The sequence below is a fragment of the Lonchura striata genome, chromosome 5 (assembly GCF_046129695.1).
Source record: "Lonchura striata isolate bLonStr1 chromosome 5, bLonStr1.mat, whole genome shotgun sequence".
NCBI classification, from domain to species: domain Eukaryota; kingdom Metazoa; phylum Chordata; class Aves; order Passeriformes; family Estrildidae; genus Lonchura; species Lonchura striata.
In genome coordinates this window covers 52,174,040-52,200,346 of record NC_134607.1, presented here as the reverse complement: position 1 = coordinate 52,200,346, position 26,307 = coordinate 52,174,040, and the positions used below count along the sequence as shown (strand labels likewise).

The window sequence follows — 26,307 nt, the reverse complement described above, 5'->3', positions numbered from 1 at the left end:
TTCTTATTCACTCTTCAAAGCTATACATTGAACCAGGAATATTTCAGATGCCTTCCCTATTTTATTTTCACTCTACCTATCTATTTTTGAGGCATAATTAACTTTTACAAGAAAATCATTAGTTTTGTCTTCTCCTCAGTCCAGTAGCCTGAATTTTAATACAGTGTTGAATTTCATGTTCTTGAGTTGTAAAACTTTATAACTGTTCTCCAACTGCACTCATCAATGTGATTCTTGAATATTCGAGTAAGTAGAGTTTTACTGCTTATAATAATTTCAATTTTTCAGACAACTTGGAAATGTAAATAAATTATTTGTTCTCTAAAGGCGCCTGTTTTTTTCTGTTGGTCACAGAGGTAATCTTAGGTGATTACCAGCTCAAATGCAGGTGTCTAGCAGTATGTCTAAATTTAGGTGAGATAAATCCCAGTTGTTGTCTCTTTTTGACATAAGGACCTTGTGGAGCTATTTGAAAATAGTAGTTTAATCAGTTATGCCATTTTAGTGAAATATACTAAAAACTACATTCCACTTGGTGATAATTGTATTTCTGAATTTGCCATGTTTGTATATAATCGACCTTTCATGTGCTAAAGACTTCTTTAAAACAGATTAATTTCTTTCAAAACAGCTTTGAGGTTTGAACATATTAAGGTGCATAGAGTTTACCTCTTCTGATTTAATTTAATCTTAAAATTTTCAGTGTATTTTCAGTTGTAAATATTTTCTCAGATGAAGGAAATTCAATTATACACTAGGTGGCAGTAGGAAAAAAGATTATATGGCTTGCTTGGCTTTAGGGCCCCAGTTTAGAACAATGAACAGTGTTTAATCAAAATGAGAGCTAATTTTCTCTTGTGTTTGGAGAGACTATTTCACAAGTAGCTAAATCACTTTCCTATATAAATACTTTATGAGTAATTTAAAACTTCCTCTTTTTATTAACTTTATTTTTCTAATTCATGGAAGATTCTGTAAAACCCTTCCATTCAAATATATTTTATTGTATTATGGATCAAAAGGTGCTAATTGTATTATCATGTCAGAAAATTATAATGAAAATATTTATGTATCAGTTTACCAGGAAATTAATGCAAAGCTTTGAAAAAGTGTTTTTGAAAACCTGTAATATGTGACAATACTCCCTGCCTTGCATTTTAGTGCTCTGGTTCTTCTGTCTTGTTTCTTAAAGTTAAGTCTTTTCAAAGACTTAACTTTAAGAAACAAGACAGAAAACCTTGAAGATTTTCCTTGGTAAGATTATTTTACAGCTAGACTACATCACCTTGTCAGGAAATGTCAAGTAATTTGAAACTTTTACATCTAGCTTAATTCTATTACCTCATTCATTTTTAGTGCAATATTAAACACTAATATTTGTATGAAGGACTTAGATACAGCCTTTATATTTTTGTGCATTTTTAAACACCTTTTAGATGTTATTTCTGACAAGTTGCTTGATAATTTTATATTTAATTATTTTAGTTCCTCCACCCCCAGTCATTGTTTACAGTAGTCCTCATCCTCCCTTTATCACTGGTAAAGCAATAAGCAGAAGTATATATACTCAGAGGAACTTTCATTCTAGCTTCAGGATGTGACACTTGTATGAAAAGAACATTTTTTGAAACTTAATAATACCATGTATTTATTTACCAACATGTATCAAGAATTTAACTCATTCTGCAATATCTCCGATGTATGCAATAAAGAGATACTATCTCAAAGATGTTTCAAGAGCTATTTGCGATAATACTGCAGTAGAATACTCCATGTTAGAATACTGATAGGTAGTAGGCATCTACTGTCCCTCTTCTGCAAAGTCCTGCAGATGCATTGTCCTCTCTTCCATGCCCAAACAATGCATGTCAGAAAATGACTTCAGTCTTACCTGCCCCTATTATGATTGGCACTTGGATAATACATTAATGATATTTATTGTAGGGCTGACAATGTCAGAAGCAACTGACCCTGATTATCCTGGGCACTGAACAAATGTAAACGCTGTGGACAGTGGCCTGTGTAATCTCAGTAGACATAATATGTATAGAGGCAAAACAGTAAAATTTGCAGTTCCTCTCCTGCTCACCTTAGCCGTGAAAAAGTGGTAAGCAATACTGTATTCAAAGGAGGTTTTCATTAATCATGTTTCTGCAGAAAAAATGCTAAAGGAGGAGTCCAGTTAAAATGGTAGAAGTTTCAGCTAAATAGAAGGGTATTACATAGACCATGTTACCTGGCTTTGGTTCTCCTCTCTCCCTTTCTTTCCTCCAAGTCTATTCAACAAAATTGGAAGAACGCAAGATGTGATCCTAATATCTACAAATGAGGGAGAATTTTAAGTGTTCAGCTTTTATGACCATGTAGTTGAATGGGTTTTCTTAAAGATTGTCCCTGTGTCCCTGCCCATTCTTGACTGATACACTTGTAATTGGAGGACAGAAAAAAAAAGATCATAGATGAAGAATAAATGGCTTATTGAAACTGAATAAAAGAAATAAGCATTGCTACTCAGAGAAGTGAACAAACTTTAAGATCTCACCTTAAGGAAGATTTGTCATCTCTGATTTGTAAGTGCTGCAAAGTGTAAGAATCACTTTTACTTTAAATAATCAGGTAATATCTGTTTTTAAATATTTCTTTACCTTCTAGCTTGCTAGTAAACTGCATCTATCTTCTTCACTTGTATTTACTGAGGGAGATCTTGTTTCTATTAATTTTTGCCTAGATTTCTACATGTAAGTTATGGAAATCTAAATAAACTGAATGGAAAGTCTTCAGGCAGTGCAAGGTGTTGCTGCGCTCCTTCCCTGGCTATTAATTTCAGATGTAAGATTGTATTCTAGCTACTCAACAAACATGTCTCTAACTTAAAGGTCCTTATACCAATGTATGGACCCTAGCATCAGGGATTTTTCCTTGTGGAAATAGCACTGAAGCAGTTACTGAGTGAACAGCTCTGGCTGAGCTGAGGTTTTGACAGTCTTCAGGTGAAATAGTAGGATCTCTCTCTTGAGAAGTCAAAATAAAATGACCCTTGTAGCTAAGAAACTTTCAGTGACTAAACTCTGTTACTAGGCAAGTGAGTTTTGGTGGTTCTGAGATATTTTTTCTGCTTTCAATAAGGTGGTTGGAATTAATACTGTCTCTGGATTACTGATGCTACTGCCAAACTCTTGATTTGAAAGTCATCTCTAGTCTTTCTGTAAATTATGCCAGTTCATAAAATAATAAGAATAGTACTTCCATGCATCACACTGAGAAAGCAAACATCTTAGGCTGTGATACACCTAGATAATATAATGGTAGGGATAATATGCACACAAATTTTTATAGGGAGGTTATTCTGATCCTTAGGCAAAACCATAAGATAAAAGCAGTAGCTTTCTCAAATTTCATATTCTCTGGTACTTTTTTAATGCTTCACTTTCTCAGGAAAGGACATTAGCAAAATATTGCTAAAGTTATAGATTAACTTCTTCAGCCAAAAATAAGCAAGTAGTAACTGTGAAATTAAGAGCACAATTGCAGATACTGTGACGACATTTCTGTCATCTATCATTCTATCTGATCAATCAGCCACTGTCCCATTATAAAGCAGTTTTTCCTGTGGTTTCAGGAGCAACATCTTTTTGTCTTTGATCTGTTACCATATCACAGATTTCAGTGTTACCTATTACTTATTTTCCACGGAAGTGCTTTCAAATTTATTTTGGCAATCAGAGTTGGTACAGAAGAAGTAAGCATATCGACAGTCTGTTAGTAATGGATGACTTAATGAACTTGAATAGGGTTTGGGAACTAATTGATCTGGACTGCTAAGTGTGTTCTCACTTTTTATTTCAGTCTTATTTCCTTTTCTCTGTTGGTGCTGAAATAATGATATAATTCATTTTCAACAGGTCAACCCTATCTTTGATGTGCCTGATATACAAACACCTGATCCTGTTATCATCGATATTAGAACGTCTTCATACATCAGTACTCCTGTAAGTTGCTTTAAAAAAAAAAAAAGAAAAAAAAATAGAAAAAGGGTAAGGTATAGCTAACATGTTCCAGAAATGTGCTTTTACTGTCCCTAAGAATGAAATAGATTTCTTAGCAATTGTTGAGTGCTCAAAGCTCAATATCCTAAATTCTCAACTTAAACCTTCTGTCACAGTTCCCAAGTCTAACCAGAAGATGGTGTAATAGCAAAGCTTTCCTTTTATGCCTGCAATTTTCCCACTATACTAAGCACAAATTCTATTTATAATTAGTGTTAAAATTTATGGCTTATTCTCAAACACTTTTTGTAACTGTCTTTATCTGCAAATAATGGTAAACCTAAAGAATCATTGTCTCACTGATGCAATTCTAAAAGCGATGTTTTATTATTTCTCCTTTTAAGGCATTTAATAGTTCCCTAGAAGGAAAAAAAGGAAGTAATGCATTTTAAGACAGTGATAGGATTAGAGTCTTCTAGTGTTGGCTTTACATATGACATTGGTATGACGTGTGGGAGGAGAGGAAGGCAATGTTTTAGGTGGCAGTTTCGTGGGAGGAGAAATATGCTTTCCTGGTAGGAAATCTAAAAGACATGCTGTTCCAGAATTAGGTTAAAATGAGAATTTTTCTTTTAGCTCTGAGTCTGTTCCTGTGAAGGCACAAACTGTCTTGAGCAATTTTAGTTACCATAAAATGTTTGTGTGGTTGAGGGGTTAATACCTAGGAAAAGGCAGCAGGTGTGTTGTCTGCTGTTCTATTTTGTCATGAATGCTTTGTGAAAGCTATGTTGTGAAGTTACTATATAGAATTCTTCAAGATCATTTTTGAAGACCATGATGTACAGGTTGATGAGAAACCTTAACTTCAAAACAATAATCATTTAATCACTTATATTTGAGAGGTGATAATGTTATGTATTTAAAGATTTATCAGTTGTGTCATGTCTTCATAATGAGAATATGGTTCTTTGTAGACTTACATGCATCTGTTTAGTAGGCTTCACAGTGGATTATGGTAGATAAAATTTATTGACTACTTATCACTTTTAAGTACTCTGTGTTTATTACTTAATCTGTTCATCACAGAGTTCAAATGTATGGTTGCACTGTAATTCTTTATTACATACCTACAAATCACTTAGTCTCCATTAATTCTTCTGCTATGAATGCAGCTTATAAAACTTTATGCCCAGAACTCAGAGGAGTACATTGATCCAAGAAGTATAGCATTTTTTGACTGCTGTCTGGCTGACTTTACAATCTTCAATATAAAAATGTTGCCTCAGAATTTATGCTTTTTGACTGTGTCAGTAATCACTATTTTTTTTCCCCCAGCATCTCAATCTACCAGTTATCATTGGTTCTCACAACTGTTGCATTTCAGCATTCCCCATCTGGGTCTTTTTCCATCTAGAAACATTTCTATAACCTTGTTACTTGGACTGTAGCATTAAGGGCAGCTGTCCTGTTCAACACAGGTTAACCCTAACCCTGCCACACTGTTCACACAAATTCAGGAATCATTTGCATGTTTTCTTTGCCAGTAATATCCTTCCTCTCCTGTAGTGAAATAACACTTTCTCCAACTTTGCCAAACCAATTTGGTCCTCCCTGCTTTCTATTGTCAGCTCATCCTTTATCATCTTCCTGTCCAGTGTCTGTCTGTTGCATAATCAGCTTCTGTCATTATCACCCATTTCTTAATCAGGCCAGCTACCTAGACTCCTTGTGTCTTGTTTCTAGAGGGTTCTAGATCTCAGTGACTTGGACCTTTTTATCTGAAGCTTTCTCAGTTTCCCTAATGTATGGAAACTCTGTCTAATAGACGTTTGATGTGTTCTTCATAAGAAACAAGGAGAAAAGCGCAGATGCTGCCTTTATTTCTATCACATCTTCACTGACAGATTTCCTCTTAATCCAGTTTGTCCTCAATTGAATGATACTGCTTTTGTGCATTATTTGTATTTTTTTTCCTTAGTCCTTTTTCAACTTGAGGTAGCCATCCTCTAGTTCTAGTCTAATTCATTGTCCTACTTCATACTTATCCCTGATTTCAGTCTCAATGGGTTGCTCTTTTTCTACTGGCTGTCAAAGACATCACTGTGCATTTTTTGTCCCTGCAACATTTCAAGACCCATTTTAAATCTGTTTATGCCTTTTTGGCATTACTTCGACTGAAAGAACGCTATTCAAATAACAAAAATCTTTGATCAGATTGTTTGGTTAATTTACATGTGTCCTATGTATACCTACTTATTCTTTTAAGGCTCTGCCTTAAGGAGTTCTTCTGCCCTTCTGATATGTGCAGAGAAAAAAAAGCAGTCTGCATTTAGATGTCTTTATGCATTCTTGTTCAATGCGTTTATCATGCATGTAGCACAGCAGGATCTTAAGGGTTATTTACAAAACATGTTGGCAAGTCCCTACACCACTGGAAGTAGCTAATCAACCATATTTACTTAAATTTTTCTGCTAAAGGAGATACTTGAGACAGTGATCCACGAAAATGCAGGTCGTTAAATACAGCCTTTCTTTGGGGTGGGTAACAACATTGAAGCTTTTTTAGTATATCTGATGAGTTTCTTAAAGCTCCTTGAAATGCCTTCAGGAAGGCTGGAAGTCTATGCAAAGCCTTGTAATTTTTTGTTGAATAACTACCAGCATTCCTGACAGTAAGTGGTTAAGTAGGTTTCTGTCTAGTCCAGAAGAAAGGAGAATAGGAGAAAGTGCTCTTCTTACTGAGAATCTTTTTCTTCAGCTGGAATTGTATGTTGTCCTATTCCTTTATGGGAAATACATTATTACTGTCCCTAAGATGATTTGTGAGAGAGCAAAATGGTTTTTCCTTGTTTTTCCTTCTGTAAAGATTTGTTAATAAAAGTGATATATACTATATGTGGAGAGGGATGTCTGGGGTCATTTCATCTAACCTTCTCCTTAAAGCAAGGCCAGCTTGGATCAGGTTCTTATAAGCCTTGTCCAGTTCATTTGTTAATAATGTGTAAGGATAGAGATTCCACCACCTTTCTGGGCAGCTTACTCTAGTATTTGGTTGATGAAAATATTTTTTTCCATAATATATAACTAGAATATTCTATGTTCTAGCATGTCTGTTGCCTTCAATTCATAGCAGTCCTCTAATATGTGTGTGTCTGTCTTCTTTCTATCTACCCATTAGATATCTGAGATGGCGGCAAGATCTCCCTGTATTTTTTCTTCCAGAGAATAAACCTGGTTCTCTGTCTTTTCTCCATATTGTGTTCCAGCCCCTTTGCTATCTTGTTCACTCTTGACTTGCTCCAGGATGTCAGTGTCTATCTGGGACCAAGAAGCCCAAAAGAGGACACACTACTCTAGATAATTAGGGTGCAGCAAAGTAGCACCATCATCTATTCTTGAGAAATCTGCCTAGAGAAGATTTTAAAAACAGATATTTAAAAATATAATGTTCTTGATTCTTTATTGTAAATTTAAAATAGATGTTTTCTTAGCAGTTCATTTATTTAGAGCTGTAGCTATCTAAGAAAATACTAGTATTCTCTTCCTCCTACTTCTCCTTTTTTCAAGGAATTTTAATTTATTGCTTCATCAAAACCAACAGTCTATCACAGCTTCCACACTTAAAATGCCTGCTTTTGTGTTCTTTTTTTAATTTAGTTGTATTTTCTTGCTTCAGAAGTTAAGCTGAGATAGGCAGATATAAACATTCTTATACGGATTTTGCTAAAAACACATTATTAAACTGCCTGAGTTGTAAACACCTTATCTTTTCAGCTTCTTTTCTAGCTTAGTACTAAAGCCAGTTGTTTTTAACATGGTGAAAAATCTTTTTTCATCTAAGGCTCATATTGATGCAACTTCTTTCGTAAACTCAGTGAAAAGAGTATGATTCTTGGGTCAGTGGAAAAATTTCAGTGAAATCTTCAGTATGGAGTTGCTTTCTTTTGGGCTACAATTACAAAACCATTAAGAATTCCTGTGTATTATTATGGTTAAGAAATAGCTTTGTATTTGATGATTCATTTATTCAGTTCTCCTGTGTATTATTGAAAGTTCTGTAAAAATTAGCTGTGAATGCCTAACAAACTGGTACTTGTGTAATGTCCTGACTTTTTCAATGATAAGAGTCCTCATATGCTGCAGTTACTAGAAATTAGGTGTGTTCTAGCCTTTTGCACTCTGAAAATATTCACTAATTAGGGTCAAATTTGGGGGCTGGGGGTGGTGCTTCTTTCTCCTTTCTATTTCATTAAGGACTCTGAAAGCATTACTACCTCTCTCCCACACCTACATGTGTCAAAGAACCTCACATTGCCTTTGTTTCTGAACTATTGAAAAGGAAAAATTGGAAGTTTTGTTTCTCTTTGGGGCTACTTCTTTCTGTTTCATCCTTCAATTTTAGTTTTTGCCATGAGGGAGGTTGAGTCTTTCCAATTCTGTAAGGCAATACACTAGTAACCTCCGGTCCCTGATAAGCTGTTGGAAACAAGGGAAAGTTGATGGTGTCTCTGTAGTTTTTACTGACAGAAGCAGGAAATCACTGTAGAGGCTCTCTAATGTTTCATCCCCTGACCTTGCTCATGTAAACAGGATTTGGAGGAAGCAAAGCAATGTGCTGTAATCTGGAAGTCAGAGTGTCTGCACTAGCTGGGAGATGTTTGCTGTTCTTTTCCAGTGCCATTTACCACTAAAAAGAAGACATTCTTATTGTTCGTTTACAGTACAACTTCTGCAAAGTTAAGACTGGGTTAATTACTGAGTAAGGAAATATAAGATTGTTTCTGTTTGGAGCAAAAAGAACATACTAAGTTTTAAAATAGAAAGTTTATCTGTACTGCATTTGTAGGAGGTTTCTCAAGGCAAAAAGTAGAAGCATCTGTACTTTCAATTTGTTCAGTACACATCACTTTCAAAGTTTGTGTTTCAGGGTTTAGGTATTTTTAATATACTTTTCTCTGCCCTTGTTTTGAATTTTAAAAAATCTCCAAAAAATAACCAAGCTCCACAATCAAAAAACACCCTATGTATTTGGAAAGACAGCAATTATGAATGAAAAATTTGCATGTATTCTTCCATTTCTGCATACATGAAGGCTTAGTAAACTCTCCTTCCCCATGGAAATTTGCTTTGAAAAGTTTTTGCAGTAATGTCTCTTCCTTGTTCCTTAACATAACTCCAGAATCCAGTAGGAGATGATGACAATAGATATTGTGTCTTAAAAACTAATTTTTAAAATACTTCATATTTTCCTTACCATGCAACTTCAAATTTATTCTGATCTGCATTCTTTCCTAGCTTCAGCCTTACATGGAAATAAACACCAACTGTCTTCACTGAGGAAGGAAGAAAGGAAGTAATGGCAATTTTATACATAGATCATCTCCTCTGGGGCCTAGGTCCAGTTCAGAAGGGAACAGCTGGTAGAACAAAACTCATGTCACTTCATTGTGCAGAGTAGTTATCTTTGCTGTTTTTTATAGATCATTTGAAAGCACAACAAACAGCTTTCTGCAGTTCATGGATATCAACTTTCCCAGATGTCTTCAGACAAAAACTCTGATCATTACATAGTATGCATACATTTTTCTCTACCAAAGAAAAGTTCCAGCAGTATTCCCTTTGAAAGAAAGACTGGAATCACTGGCCCACTTGTGTTCCTTGTCCAAAACTCAGTTGCCGTTTAGACTGAGCTCTGCACTGGGGTGTGATCCCATGGGTAAAAGGGCTTTGATAAGAATTGACAGTTCCCAGCCTCTTCCATCACCTTACCTTCTTTGTTCCCAGGCAGGGAAATAAGAAAGGCCACTCCCTGAATAGCTATGAACTTTTTTTATTTACTGCCATTCTTCTGATTACCAATAAATGCTTATTTGAATTGTCAGCTCCCTGAACTCCCAATGACAAACTGAATTAAATTAGGAAATGGTGTGAAGAGATCCTGTGTCTCCAAAGTTTTGAGGTAAAGCCATTTGTGCCTTTTTCATAGGTGAGCATACTAAAAAACTCTCAAACTGGCTCTGAATGGCTCATGCTAAGTCTTATACAAACACAGAATAAATACTGTAAATAGAGGAAATCTGAAGTGTTCAGCAGAATAAAAATAAGTATTGTGCTTTTGTGTCTTTGCAAATTAATCCCACTCTTTGTCCACTCTTGCTTTTAGACAGGCAATTTTTAGTGCCATCTTGACTTATAGCACACTTTAGACAGACCTTTCTGCTCTTTGCATGCTAGGCAGGTAGAGTGTGTGGGGCTGGTGCAAGAGGATAGGCTGCCTTCTTTCCAAAACTCTGCAGCTGAACATGTTCAGCTGCTCTCAGGGAAGGAATATCTCCCATTCCTTCTAAAGGCTACTCCTCCATCTGGAATAAGCATGAAGCAGTAGAGACAGCTTTTTCTGTTGCCCAGCTGAGAGTCTTCTAAAGAAGATATGGTTTATATGAACAAAATGACTCATCACAAGTGCAGAAAAGATGAAGTGTTTCACATATTGAACATGAATTTCTAAACTTGCATTTTGAGCTGCTGTAGATGTCTAGTTATGTTTAAAAAGATTTGTATATGTAATCTTAAAATTAGTATGCTTTGATACCACTAGCATCAAATAAAGCTGAAGGATCAAATGCTTGAAGGTGAACCCTACACATGTAATAAAAGAGGAATATGATCCAAATGGTCCTTGCATTTTGTGGTAATGCTATTCTAACTGGTTTACAAGGAGAGAAAGGAAGTATGTTGTGCCTCTACATAATTAAGTAATAATACATGTCCTGATATTCCTTAATGGTCATGATTATATACTCTTAGCGAACTGGAGCCGAGGAGAAAGTCAGGTTTTTATTGGAGACTGAGTTCTGAATTTGGTCACTAGAGAGTGCAAGAATATAATATTTCCTATGCTATTTTTAGCCTGCTTTCCTGAGGAAATACTGTATGAGATTGTACAGTTTGTCTGTCACTGTTCTGTCTTTCTAATAAGTTTATAATCAAATAATTGGTGGGTTGTTTTTTTTAATGAAATTTGGAAATAAGCAGTTAGAATAAGGAAACATATTAGTGCTATTGCTTAAGAAAAAGTCAGTGGATGTAGTACTGGAATAGGTATGGAGTAGCTACTGGTGAAACCACCCTGTGACAGTGTCTCAGCACATAGAGAGGGAGCTTGAGTTCTTATAGAACAGGAAGCCTAGGAGAGGGACCTGACAGGAAAAAAATGTACATGTGCACACATACAGAAATATTTTGTAAGAAGACAGGCATTTTAAAACTGGCAAAGTTTTACTTTGTGTAGGGTCTTACTCAGGGCAGCTGTGCTTCAGAAATGTTTTTCAAGTTGATCCATGTGTGTATATTGTTCCTTTAGCACATTAGCACATTTCTGGGAACTGGAGGGATGGAAGTTCCAGGTATTATTTCTGTCTCAGTTTCCTGAGATACTGTACATGTATGCTCTGACCTTGTCTGCTCATGCAGTGTTTTCCTCTGCTTTGACTGGAAATCTAAGCTGCATTCACAGTTCTCACAGCTGATTCTGCGGCATGCATAAAACGCCCGACAGCTATCAGCCCACACATCCAATAACAACTGGTTCCTTCCTCTTCCTGGGGAAGAGTAACATCCTTTGAGAAGAAGTGTCCCCTGAGGAATGCAGGAACAGCAGCAAGCCTTTCACACAGGAAATTACTGCTATAGCACTTGTAGAAAAGTGTTTCTGTCACTTGGATTGTCAGTCTGTAATGAGCTTCCTGCTGACCTAGATGATGATTTACTACTGATCTAAATGCCATTTGTGAGTCATTTAGCTTAATGGAAGTTAATGAAGTTATCATTCAGTAGTTCTGTTACTCTGTAAGCACCTAGTTTAACTTTTTATATGCAGTAATACAAATAAAGTTTTCAACTTTGTAATATTCACAGGACTTTAATTATTCTGAGATTGTACATTTTATGGGCCTAAAAAGCCAGGGAATCCAAAGTTTAGCTCATAATGTGTGTCTCTTAGAGAAAGCTGTAAGATTGTGTTTATCTTAAGTTGCATAATAAAACTGAGCTAGAGATCAAGTATGTCAGAAAACAAGATTATAAAGCTAAAATACTGCCCTTGAATTACTCTTTGTTCTTAAATACAACTGGAGTATAATTTTAGCACAGCATGCTTGCAACTGTGTGGTAGAAACTTGACTATAAAATGAAATTTATTTATATATAACCCATATGTTATTCAAAATGGTTAAAGCAAGTTTCTTATGAAAGCAAACACTTGAATACTGCTTCAATGTTTTCTTATTTTTTCCCTAAATGACAGTGCTTAAACAAGTGCTAGCAAATTATATTTATCACATAGATTAGAGTGATATCTAAACCCAGAGGATGCTTTTTGACTAAAAGCTTGTTTGACTGTTTTCCAAATAGATTAGTTATTGCAATACAACACATCTCTCCTTGAAGCCATGCTGCATTACTGTCGATTTTGCAGTAAGAAATGTAGTTACTTGCTTAATGTGAGATAATGGAAACAGTGAGTCACATCCAAAGATTACATAGGTTGCTTAAAACAAGACTGAAAAAACAAGACTTTTCAAATAAAATTCAACAACTAGGAAAAAAAAAATGTTCTTCCACAGCTAGGTGTTTGATGTAGAAAAACATCTTGGCTTGTATCTTCCACCAAAATAGTGTGGGGTTTAGAAATTAGATAGAACAATGCTAAAGGATGATTTCACAGTAATTTCAACTTAATTAATGTTTTTATCTGGTTAGTTTCATCCATGTCAATTCCCTGATCTGTTCAGCTGTCCAAACACTAATACAAGCACAAAGGAAATAATGAGAAAAAATTATTTAGAGATGAAGGAGTAGATCAGAGCTGGCTGTAACCTAACTGAATTGACTGATGTCTATGGAGCCATGTATCCAGTGTGATTGTGCTGTAATACAAACAGGTGTGTTGCATGCAACAACTGACTATCTTTCTTAAGTTGCAATGGAAAAAAATAGGAGGAAAGGAGGTGATAGTAATGGTTTCCTTTTGTTCAGGAAGAACATATGTTGGATTCAGTAGGTTTTTTTTTTCAGCCTAAGAGGATTCAGATTTCTTCTTTCTGCATGACTGTAATGTAAACAGCAGGTAACAGAGACTGAATGGAGGGAGCCCCTTCCTTTTTGCTTGAATCTGAAGCATTGTAAAGTAAAAGCTGAGAGTATATGACATCAGAGGAAGTATGTGGCATCACTGCTCTGAAAAGTTGATTGGTTGGGTTTGGGCTTGTTTTTTTTTTCCTGTATCCCCTGACATATGGTACTCTGGTTGTAGCAGTTTGGGTTGGTTGAAGGAGGGAGGTGGGGAGGGGAAAGATGCTGTGCTTTGCTATGTTCTTACTGCATAGATATTTCTTGTACACCAAAGTGTGAGTTCCACTCAGCATATTAGATCCTGAAGTGAAGGCATTGCAACGCAGCTCTGAGTTACATGCTGAGTACTTTTATTGTAAAGGAACACTCCTTACTTGCAACAGGGATTTAAAAGAATTGCTCTATCCTTAGACTGTTCTTATATTAACCAGTATCAGGTGTTCCTCACTGAAAAAGTTACTCTTCCAAGATGTTTCCTCCTTCCTTATTTCTCTTACGAAAGGAATTCCCTGTCCACACTTCCAATTTTTGCTAGTGTAGTGAAATAGTACAATACTATCTTGGCAGTTTCAGTTAGTTGCATGTAAGATACTGCAATTCTTCACTCAGTAACCTTATCATAAAGGTTTATAATTTTGTCCAGTTATATATCATTGTAGATCTTTTCAACACCTCTCAAAGCATTTCTGTAGTGTATTACTCTGTAGTGTATTCTTCTCTGATGCCTTGCATGTGTACATAAAGTTGCATTTCAACAGCTGAATGAGGTCAGAATGCCAAGTTACCCTTTTTTGTCACCTGTAAACTTGATTTTCCAGATCGCTGGTACATTTTGTATGGGACTAAAACAAGAGCAGGTTTCAATGGAGTCACTAAACCCACCATAATTCTGCAGTTTCTTTCTGATTTAACTGTTTTTGAAGAAACACTAGCAAGATAATTGAGTTCATGATGCATTACAACCTAAAATGCATTAATAAAATTGTAGCATACATATTATGGATATTAAAAAAGGAATGATTTTATCAGTAGCAATTTTTGCTAAATATTTCATTAGAGAGATCTTTAGTTTGAAAAAATATTTATTTTTTGTCTCCTCAAACTGTATTGATGTTAAGCGTTACGTATTTGTTCGATATATCGTAGGTCAACTTGTTAGTTGATTTTTTGGCTCTTTCCTGACATAGTTCTCATGCTGATTGTGATCTGTGACCACACAGTTCTCCTGTTTATCCTTTGTGATTACTGATGGAATTTCAGCTTCCCCACACCCCTGCTATTTTCTCCATTATTCTCCAGGATACATCAAAATCAGTATCAATATCTGACTTGTGAAGTCATTTCAAAACCAACAGTCTTTTTTGCTGTGGTTGGAGTAAAAAGTATTTTGCCAGAAATACAATTACAACATTTATTATCTTCTGAAATGGAAGATAAAAATACCCCATTAAACACAAAAAATATGTATAATGTTTTAACATCTCCAGCTAATAAGTATGCTGTTGCTGGGGCTTCTTTTGCTTCTGATACTTTTAAAGTACAAATAATCCTTGGGTTACAGAAATTATTTTTAAGAGTATAACAGTCCTGTCAGACCACTCCAAAGTTAACATTTCTTGGATATTTGTGTGTAATTTTAAAATTTATCAGTTTCTGCTGTTCCCTAATTTGATTCCCTATCACAGTAAATTGTAAAACTCAACTGACTTAAGTACAAAGTTGTTCTGGTGCTAACAAAGCAATTTTTACAATCCCACGTCTGAACAAAGCAGGACTGAATATTATTTTTACCTTGACAAATGGGACAGCTTATCCAAACCTTCTGAATATTTACTAATGCTGAGCACTGAAATAGCTCAGGATGGACTTTTGCTACTTTCTCCAGGTATTTTGTTAGATCTAATAAAAGCACATAAATTTGACTTTTCAATCAAAATTTTGAAGCTTCATTTTATCCTTATGGGAGTATTTTTTTGGCACTGTTGTTAAAATGTTTGATGTTCTTTTGAAACCATCATCCACTATAGGTGTAACATGTCATTAACAAAAACCTTGTTAAAATGCTGAGGAACCATGTTTCTTCTATTACACAGTAAAATATATTTTTTGTGGCTATAGTCAGAAGATTTCAGTTCAAAGCTATGAAATACTGGATATTTTTGTTCTTCTGCAGATAGTAGTATCTGTCTCTTTGACAAAGTGTTCAAGCAGTTGTACTGGCCCTGTTGGATTTAACTTTGGACTCTGCTATGCTGGATTGCTAACTTAATTTCAAATGCTTTTAACTTATTGATATTTTTTTCTGTAAGTAGTTTCTATTAGAGAAGATCTGACACTTGCTTCTATGGAGTAAACAAACTCCATGGTATTAAGTGGTATAACCACCTGTGGTTACTGCTGCCTGAAAGGAAATCAAAGCTGGCAGATGTCAGCTAGGAAGAGATTTCTCTGTGAAATTTTTGTGTGGACATCCTGCCCCCATAGCATCCACTAACAGGAGGTAATTTAGGTTTGTCTGAGCAACATAGTTTTGTTATGACATGAGTTATGTTGATACGAGCTAGCAAATAAAGAAAATTTGTACCACAGCACTGACGCTTATCCTGACAAAAGCCATCGATACAGATGCAGCAGAAAGGAGTTTCTTTTAGCTTTGCATATAACTTTGAAAGTAAATGGTGTGTGATATGCATATAAGTATATGGTTATGTAGGAGCTGGCAAATAGCTTCAATGTGCTCCTGCAGCAGGGGACCCTACTGCAGTGCCAGTGCATGAAGGGAGGCTCTGCAGCACAGGCAGCTCTGCCCTGTGCCAGCTTCCTGCTCCTGAGGAGCACCAGACCCCTGGCTGGAGCCCAGGAACTGCAGCCCTTCTCAGCTTTCTGCAGGGCTGAGGACAACACTATTCCCAGCCTTCAGTTCTTGTTCTGGCAGAGCCTGGCTGTTCAGGATTTTGTCTTCAGTAATTTTTTGTTCATTCTTATTGACAAGTGGGGTTTAAGACAGAAGTGTGTTCCTTTAGTTCTTCTCATTTACATACAGTGTAAATTTTCGAGATTTGTCTTGCCCCAACAGGTTGGAAAGCTTTATCTAGGAGAAATCAATTGCATGTTGTAAAGTATATTCTTTTTATTTTATTTTTTTTTCTTGGGAGTAAACATGCCTTCAAGAACAAGAAATTCCTCTGGGTTTATTGATCAACCTCTTTTCATTGTAAATTCATGTTGAATATGGATATACTAGGTGACTTTGAATAAGATAGAGGAAGTGCTGTCCTTATATATAATTTAAGACTCTGTAAAACAAACTTACTGCTACCAGGTATTGTTTCATTGTAAAGTTCAGTTAAACTTTTTTAGCTAGGTATTGTTCTAAAGGTTTTCACTCAGGTTTTGTTTTAGGTAGGGGAAAGAGGACAGAAAGGAGTCATGAGCAGGCAAGCCAGAAGAATGGCTGTCATTTCTCTGATTAGATATATTGGTGAGAATGTTCTACTGTCTCTCATACTCTCCTTCCTTCCATGTACTTGATTCCTTTGTGAACCCCCACAATCTGCTATTTGAAGTACAAGGAGTTGGCCCACATGCTAGGGAAGTCCTAGGGTTTTTATGCCTTTGTTTTTATTCATTAGCATCAGTAATATCAAAAATAGCAGGATATTCTATTTATACTGGTAGAAAAGAGGCCTTGTCCACATAGAGTTATTAATTTTCTATCATTATTTCATTATAGTGAATGTTTCATTATATTTCCAGTTTCTGTTAGAAGTATTCTTCCTGTCCTGCTTTAGCTTTTCTCTGACCTGGAATGGATATGAAGTTCAAGCAGAGTCTGTAATATAATTTTTATTAGAACTCTATGTAGGTAAAAAGAATCCATCATGGAATTTTTTTTTTTTAATTTCAGCCATAAGATGTCTCCTTGGGCATGCAGACAAGCAGTTAAAAGTAATTTGCCTAAATTAAACCTGGCTACTGTATTTCATAATTGTAAATAGTAGGAAATTCTTCTATAGTGTCATGTTATTTCTCCTTAGTTTTGCAAAGTTTCTTGCTGAAGCTGAAGATATATTGGAGGTAATTGATTACCTTTCTTTGCCTTTCTTCTACAGGGTATATTTTTATTTTTTGGTGCCTGTGGTGCAAGTGTTTTTATAACTAATGAAAGTGTTTGAATATAGTCTTCCTGAACTGTTATATTAGAATTGACTTCCTGACAGGGGATTCTCACCTTTGGAAATTGAACCTCCAATGTTTTCTGCCTGGTTTGTTTTGTATGTTCATGATATGCTTTGGGGGTTTTTATTTGGTTGTTTTGTTGGGGGCTTTTTTTGTTTGTTGTTTTGTGGGGTTTTTTGTTCAATTTGTTTTTAAGTATCAGTTTCTAACTTTTCACCAGTATTGCTTGTTTTTTTGGGGGGGAAAATTCTTTTTCTAAAAGTTTAAACTGATGCAGACTCTGTACAGGGTACTATTTATGTTAGAAATTAACATCAGTGAGCAAAAACTGATGATCTGAGAGTTTAGAAAGAAATATTTTAGGAATATTATTTATTTCTATCTGGATGCACCCAAATATTGTGGACTTCTAAGAGGTTTTTTTAGGGAAATAGAAATAATTTTTTAATGTTTTCTGGAGAAAGCAAGGCTTATTCTGTGCTCATTTAAGTGTTTTTTTGATGTGGATGGAATACAGAGAAAATATTTTGGTTCTCTACTAGATTCTGTATATGTGGAATTATAAAATACCGAGTGCATTGGATGTATTCTGTTTTATAAGGTTTTTTCAAACCAGAAGCAGCACTCTGGGAAAAAGATGACATAAGAAAACTATGTAGTCAGTTTCTCATTATGTGTGTGAAAGGATGTTTGTAAAATGTGATGTAATTTCTTTGCCTAGAACTTTCAGGATATCTTGAGATGTGCCTATGGACAGAGGAGTTTATTATTTCATGCTCTCACAGGAATACTAAAATCAGTATAGGTGTCATCCTGATAGAAATAAATAAATCTGATTAATCAGACCATAGTTGTACGTGCACCAAGATTTCAGTTAACTTTGTACAGATAATTAAATAAAAAACCCCACCAAAGTAAGCTGTGAGTTTCCATTGCTTTGTACTGGCGTTCTGGCCTCTACAAACTCAGTTAGCTTCAGGCTGAATTTGCTACTTTCAAGACTTAAAGTGTTATTCTTTTCCATCTAAGGTGAAAATGCCTATTTTGCTAAAGAATGCAGTCTGATAGTCCGGCCTGTTTTATTGGCTGTGAGTTTGTAACCTGGTACCACTGCTCATGATCAGGCTCTAAACTGAAGGGTGTGCTACCTTCAGTAGTCCTTCAAGGTATTTCCATGTCAGACTGGATGTGATGCTCTTCTGTTAAGTGCTTTAAATTTTTTATTTCAGCTTGGGCATTTTTTTAAAAGCTGGAGAAGACTGATATGTAAGATGGCATGATAGACTTTGACTGAAGTGTGAAAGTCTGTGTTACAAGTTCTGAAAGTGGACTGCTCAAGCTAGAAATGCTTAGCAGAGCTTTGCTCTGGATGCACCATATAGTTTATCTGTATTTTAGTTCTTGAACACAAAACTTCATTAAAATTTGCAAATAAACAATTCCAGAGATACCTCATCAGATGACATGGGGCAGAAAGACACAGTTGGCACATGGCAAATTGTTTCTGTGCTGATTCATCTGCGTGCAAGAGGAGAGGAAATGAGGAGTGCTGTCATCAGCTGAAACTACAGGGAAATTTTCTTCAGTAGGAACTGATAAAACAGATTGTGATTTAACATACTCAGCATTCAACTAAGAGATCAGAAAGCTGTTTTATGTGGATCAATCATTGGCTGAAAAAATAATTTCAAAGCAGTAGAAGTGATCTGTGAGTAATTATATCCTACAAAAAAAACCCAAAAAAAACCAAAACCAACCCAACCCCAAAAAAAACCCAAAAACAACAACCAGAAAAAAACAACTCTCAAATGGTTAAATTTAGCATTTCGACAGTGAACCATTTTTATATGAGAGTAGGTTCACAAGAGGAGGAAAAAAGTAGTGATAATGATAGTACTATTTCTCCTGAAAACTTCCCATGATTTCAAATAACCAAAAGATACAGGAATTCAACATCTGGTATGGGCATAACATCTGTTATGCCTTTGCGCTTTGGTCTGTTTGAGCTTAATACCCTACTAATGACTAATTATTTGTAGTTGTTTTAATCACAGTATCAGAAATATTTTACTATTAGTAGGCAAATGTACCATGTGTTCAAAATTTAAAGGTTTATTTTTAAAAAACAGATCATGCCAATTTTTGTGATTCATTAGGAAGCTTACCAATGTCACTTTTTAATAAGACTGTCTTAATTATGAAATCTCTAAGATATGCTTTTAGAAACTCTGGTCTGTAGTTTCCAAATTTGGAGCTCATAGAAGATGGGAACCTGTTGATAGTCAATTTTGTGAGAGAGACTTGTACTTTTTTTCTTTTTTTCTCTTGAGGGTTTTTTTATTATTTCTATAAATAAAACTGCTCAGGCATCCTTTTATATGGATGCATTTTACTCAGATTCTATGCTTAACAGTTATGAAGCAAAGGGAGCCTGAGATGCAGTGTTTGTGGCTATGTGCTGTGTGAATGTTTCATGGGAAAACGTTTGGGAACAGGCAGAGGTGATAAGGTTATGTGTAAGGATTTTTCACAAATTGATCAAGTACCACCCACAGAGTTTTGGCTATTTTGCTTGACAGAAAACAAAGATGAGCAATTATGGTTTGCTGTTTGTGACATCATTTTATAAGCTAAATTTAATTTTCTCCTGAACATCCGCTGGTAATGTCATGGTAATAACTTCCTATTGATTAATTAAATCTGTTCCTTCTCCTTCTTATTTGTAACTTGCATGAAATGTGGATTTATGTTATTACTAATGGTCTGTGAATGTAAATGCTGTACACATTTTAATTTTCTTCTTTGCTTTGCTCAGCAGTAACAATTTAAAATTTATTGCCTTATTTTGAGAGAATAAATTTTAATAAGCTATAGCTCTGATTCTCAGAATATTTTGGGTTTTGTTTTTTTTTTTTTAATATGAGACATTTTTACATTGCTGGTGACATACAGAATTGTTGTTCATGAATTGGTAGAATTTCAAGTACTTTGAATGGGGCTAATTTGAAGGAAAGACAATTTTTAATTCTTGAAACTTTTAATTTGAAATAGACTTGGAGTAGAAAGACTTTCTTTAAAAGGAACTTAATTTAAAGTGAAATGTTGTGCTGAATGAAAGTGTTGGATATCAGCTGACTTACATGCAAAAGTAAAGGAAATCTTTTGAGACTAGTGTCCCTCCTTTACAGCAAGTTTTTGGCATTTGAGTTTTGTGTTAGATTTCAGCTATTTTGGATCCTTTGATGAGCTGGAGGAGATTGTAAAGTTAGATATTAGGAAAGATTAAAATATAAAGCAGATCACCTTAAAATTATAGCAACATACTTGATGTCTGACAGTGTTTAAAGAAGTCTCTACAAAAAAGTAACCATTTTGGACACAAGTTAGATAAGTTGAAAATTTGAAGTGGTCTTTTTTCATTTCTCTTACAAATTTTGAAAGCTCAGTTATTTGCTTATCTTGTTTAAGTTTTGACAAATATCAAGGTCTTTGCCTTACTTCTGTAAATGCTTTTATGTGGTATTGTGCTTCTAAGTCTTTGAATATGTAACAGAAAAATCTCAATTTGCTGCTTAACCCAGTAAATGATAAAAGGACTTTTCCACTACTCTGACTTGCAATGCTGGTGGCAGTTAACTGAGATACAAAACATTCTTTTGTGGCCTATTTGATATATTGAAGTTTGGATCAATTTTACTGTAGGACAAAAGTGATGAGCTTTTGTAGCTTACCTTTTGCTCTCTTTACTGAATCGATAGCTTTCCTCCTTGGGTTGAAATAATCTTTCTTACTTCAGACCTTAACTGACAATGCTATGATAGAAGAAATCAGTGGAAGAAGTTAGTGATGTCAGTGAATACCATGGTACTATCAAACCTTGAGATGGGTTCCCTCTGGCTTTGTAGCATTGTCAGTAAAGGTGTGAAGTGCATGCCTGGGTATGTGCCCCTGTCTCTACTAAAGTCATGTTCTGCACTGCATGGGTTCTTTCCTGGGGGCTTGAGACCTGTCCTTGCAGAATGTAAGTGCACAATGGAACTTTTAACACAGAGAGGGTTGTAAGACTTTCTTCTTTGCTGTCTTACTTCAACCTCTGAAAGTCTCTGCTTTCAGCTGTTTGCCACCACACAGGACTATGCAAGATGGCACTAAAGACACAGGAATGTTATTGCGGATAATGCAGCAGTAAAAGTTCACAATAATATTGATATGATTTAGGATTACTTAAATTTAAAATAGTTACATTATCATCATAGCAGTATTTAACCCATCATTCTCTGATCCTGTGTGATTCAAAGGCAGGGTTATTATGCATGTAAAACATTCTTGACAGAAACTCATCAACATACCTAGGTGATCTTGTAAAAGTCTGCTAATAATTCTGCCTAGCAATTTACATTCTACAAGATCAGTTTAGAGACTTAGGAGATGTTTTTTAATGTTTGACAATTATTTTAATACTCTCTCCTTTGAAAATCTGTTCAGTCTTACAACATAATATTTTGACCACATTGTAAATATTGTGTATTTTAACTACATCAGGTGAGACTAAAATTTTCCCTTTGCATAGCTAATGGATATTTTCATGGGCTGTCAATAAATTCCAGAGAAATAGTTTCAATATAACCATTTAAAAGGCTTATTTTATAAGAAGTTTTCAAAGAAATCTCAATAAATCATTAATTACTCAGGTAAAGTTGTTGTGAATGACTTTCTAATGAATTAGTAATGATCTAACCTTTCATGACTCAAAAACACCATTGAGAGCTTTGAGGCACAGACAAAACCAAATTGGTGGGGAAGATCATGCTCTCTCAGTTAGGCTGAAGCAAAGTTTACACATCAAATTTATTTCTCTCAATGTTACATTGTGTGGATCTTCTCTGTTGTTTCCTTCTCCCATTTTCTGAAGGAATCAATTTTTCAAAAAGTACCATCACTGAACAAACAACTGAAAACTACCTTTTTAAATAATGAAATAAAAGGTTAATTCATACTAAACAAAGGTTTGATACTATGAAGTTGGAAGGAGCACTTATGATTGTCTAGTCACTTACAAATTTTTCATTCATATGATTATTCTGAACTAATTTCTTTGTCAACCAGAGCTATCTTTTTGGAGAAAATGCCCCTCATTTATTGTATTTATTCAAGCTTTAATTCAAGCCCTAGTAGTATACATGTAGCTCTTCAATCATATGCACTTTAAACACATACCTAAAGACTGCTAAGATTTCCCTTATTGCCTCATCCATCACAGCTGGAATTCTCTCTTAGGTCAGAACAAATTGAAATGTTATGAGTTGGACCTGGTACAAAAAGCAAATTTGAGAGTCCTTGTGTGTATGCATATATATGTGTAGATTTTTTTTACTTAATAGCCTGACTTTTGGCTATCCTGTCTATCTTATGGTGTGGTTCCATTTAAATGAAGACAAAGGCAGCTGAATCTTCAAATGATGTTTCTGTGTTCAAGGATGTTGGCAGAAGTGAAGAACTGCAGAGGCCCTCTGCTTCTTTCTCAGCAATGAGTTCAAGAAGGAAGGCAGAGAATGAGAGTGGGTCAGCTGTGCATAGTGTGGGACAGCACAGAGGCATCTCCTCCTCCGTGAACTGTGCTTTGGACCACATTGTGGGGCAGCTGGAGATGTTAACTCTAGTAAGTATGCAATAACAGGTGATGCTTGCTGTGCAAAATGACAGTGCTATCAAAGGACAACAGTACTCTGGAGTCATGTTCATAAATCAGAACATTAAAGACTATGGGGCTATTTTGAATAGCTCTGTAGTCAAGTGACTGTTTTAGTGTTTTCCTTTCAGAAAATACTGATTGCATGTATTGTGTTTGCTAAAGTGAAAGCTTCCTGGTACATTATCATAAAGATTGTTGCTGTATTTTTAACTCTAGATGAAGAGAATTGCTGTTTTTCAGTAGTTAGATCTAGGTAGTTTTGTCAGAAGCCAGTTGTTTAGCAGACATTCCAGCTGGAACAATCGTGCACTAGCAGGGGATGTACAAAGTAAATTGGCCATGTACCATTAAATCCCTTTCCCAACTTAGTGTGTGAGGTGCTGGCTTAGGTAGGAATCCTGCAGTGCAGTAAGTCCTTGTGCAAATGAAACTGCACAAATACTCAGTCTCAGTCAGTGACTCTGACTCGCTTGCAAATGCTCAATACAGCTTTTTAATCCAGATTTAGCTTATGTTTTCAGATATTTCTTTGTAGTCTGTAATATATTGACATTAAATCATTTCAAAATGGAGCTGCTAAGGGTTTTTTTTCTGTGTTCTTTTACAATATATATATGTTGATTTGGAAGAAACAAGTTTTGGGAAGTATGGAGTCAAGTCATGAGGTGGAAAGGATTTGTGTAGTAAGTTGTAAAAGAAACTGCTAGCCTGCATCCAAAGACCTACTTCTGCTGAAGATAATATCTTGGAGAATAAATGCCTTTTAATAGTATATTTTTTTCTCACTTCCTTTTCTTAGAGATGCCATAAAAGTTTCTTTTAGTTTTTCATTTGTGGTCACAGTGATGGCTGTTTTTCTATTGAAATATGCATGCAACTTTCACATAGTATTTCAGAGTACTTTACATTATACGTGTATGTATTTCTCTTTATTATTGAAAATGTTTTGTGAAAACAAAAACCTTTAGACAATTTCCATGGAGGCAAAACCATAATTTTAAAATACAGTTGTAAATAGTGGAATAGCTAAGGAGAAACCATCTTATAGTATTTTTTCCTATTGAGTTAAAATTCCTTTTCTTGTGTTGCACACTTTTATAATACTGTGTGAGTAATATAAACCCAATTGAAATTATTCTCTTCTTGATGCAGACTATTTCAGGCCTGGAACAACGTCTTACATGTACAGAAGATAAATTGAAAAAATGCATAAAAGATCAGCAAAAAATGTTACCGAAGGGAAAACAGAACTAATAAAATATGAAAATGAACTATGTTGATGAGTATGCTTCTTAAAATCACAAGGAATGTTTCTTCACTGGATTTTGCTATAAGCAGAAACATCAAATCAAAGTGCTAAAAATGGAAGAAATTTAAAAAAAAAATTTCAAACATTGATAGCAAGCAGATATTCTGATTATCTATTCAATGAAGTGTAGCCCAGTCAAAACTAATGCTTTCTAAATAATTTCTATTGAACATTCCAGAACTCTTATTTCAATCTAAGAAGATCTTTGAATATAACTAAGCCACTAACTTGTATTTTTAGATGAATAGCAGTTATTATGCAGGTTACCAATGTGCAGATTTTTAAATTCACTCAAGGATTGTGAAAATAATGTTCTATGCACTAAAACAACATTACTTAAACACCTAAATTAAGTAAGATATAATACAAAAATGCCAGAGGTGTTCTTTGTCCCTTACATATTCTCAAGTGTTTTACCAAAAAGTAGTTTGTTATTCTATATCTTCTAAACATTTTAGTAATGATTGCAAGAAGATGTAGTGTGAAAACTTTTAGTTACAAATGCAGAAATTAAGTCACACTTTGAAGCTATAATATCATCTATGTGAATTCAGATGCAAAACATGAGTTTTGATGCACTTGAACACTTCTGCTTATTGTATCCCTGTCAAAATTCACGTTTCAGATTTACAAAAACAAAAATCACCTTTATACTTCTGAAGAATATATTTGAACTAAACACAAAACAATGCAAAATCTAGGTCATAAATACAAATGATTCTTATCCTATAAGGATGTCCACGTGTGCTCAAGCTTTGCATGTTGTGAATGTACTCCATCAAGTAATGCATTGTGAATGCAGACATAAGTCAGGAAAAACTTTGTATGATGATTTGAGTTTTATTTCTAATAAAAATGTAATTCTTAGATGATTTTGGGTCTTATTTTTTAATGGAAAATTTATTTTCTTTATGTCTGTTATTTTTTAAATGGCAATTGCAGAACACCTGTTGTTCTAGTCAAAACTAGATAATCATCCTTTTCTGTAACTTTACGTGTATGTTGAAAAATAGGACACTTGAAAGGGGGAAGCACTTTAATCCAATTCTGCAACTACTGTATATAGATAAAGCCCATTTCCCAGGCTGAACCTCATCAATGTCAACAGAGTTCAACTTTAGTACACAAGCTCACTGTATAAATATGACTGCAGTTAAGGCCACAGAAATGTGCAGTCAATTTTTCTTGTATAACTTATTTTCTCTCAGCAACCACCTTCAGCTAGCCAGAGATCACCTCACTTTCTTCGTTAGCTCTGATTTTTACCAATAAGTACTCTGTATTTGCAGCTGTCTTGAGCACTACTGGTTATGGCAAAGAAGCAGTCTCATAATTTTTGGATGCAAGTGTTTCTAGGTCTGTTTCTAGGCACCCTAACCATGGATTTTTTGTCAAAGAATGGTCGTATATATTCCAGCCTGACCTTTGATTATGCAATTGTTTATACTACTATATAATACAAAGTTATGTAAATGCTGTCTTTTGGATCAAATGTACTTTATGAATTTGCAAATAACCTTGTGGTTTTTGTCTTTTCTTGTCTCCATTAAAAGACACAAAACCATGTAGCTATTAAAATTTTTGCTTGTTTCTTGTTTTTCCTTGGTGGACTATATATATATATGTGTGTGTGTGTGTCTTAAATCTTCAGATTTTCTTTTAAGATTTTTCAGGATTATTTATCAATAAGATTTGGATATTTATTTTACTTCCATATTTTTAAATAAAATCTCTGCTGAAATATTCCCTTCTGCCTTAGCTCCTGTCATTAATCCCTCTACCTTTTCAGTACCTGTTATCTGGAGCATTTACTACTTAATCCAGTTTATTCCTCTGTTGTTTGTGCATCTGGTGAACCAACATTAACATTCCCAAATTAAGACATGTTATTGTCATTCTGTCGGGTGGTCTGTTGATACTGAACATGATGACACTTGGGAGGATGTCTGGTCATGGTTGGTTGAAAACAGGATGGATGTATTTTCCTCAAGCTGTGATGACTTTCCTAA

At 35.0% G+C, this 26,307-nt stretch overlaps 1 protein-coding gene across 2 annotated transcripts in view; it reads left to right on the top strand.

Annotated features, from left to right (window-relative positions):
* POC1B (POC1 centriolar protein B) overlaps positions 1-25,170 on the top strand; it is a 44,779-nt gene extending 19,609 nt beyond the window's left edge. The window contains exons 10-12 of one of the 2 annotated variants that reach the window (XM_021528014.2): positions 3,903-3,989; positions 22,774-22,956; positions 24,142-25,170. In XM_021528014.2, the coding sequence (XP_021383689.2) occupies positions 3,903-3,989; positions 22,774-22,956; positions 24,142-24,243 (372 nt within the window). In that variant the 3' untranslated portion in view covers positions 24,244-25,170. Of the gene's footprint in view, positions 1-3,902; positions 3,990-22,731; positions 22,957-24,141 lie in introns of both variants that reach the window. The other variant, XM_021528013.2, reaches the window with a different exon arrangement.
* The last annotated feature ends 1,137 nt before the right edge of the window (positions 25,171-26,307 follow it).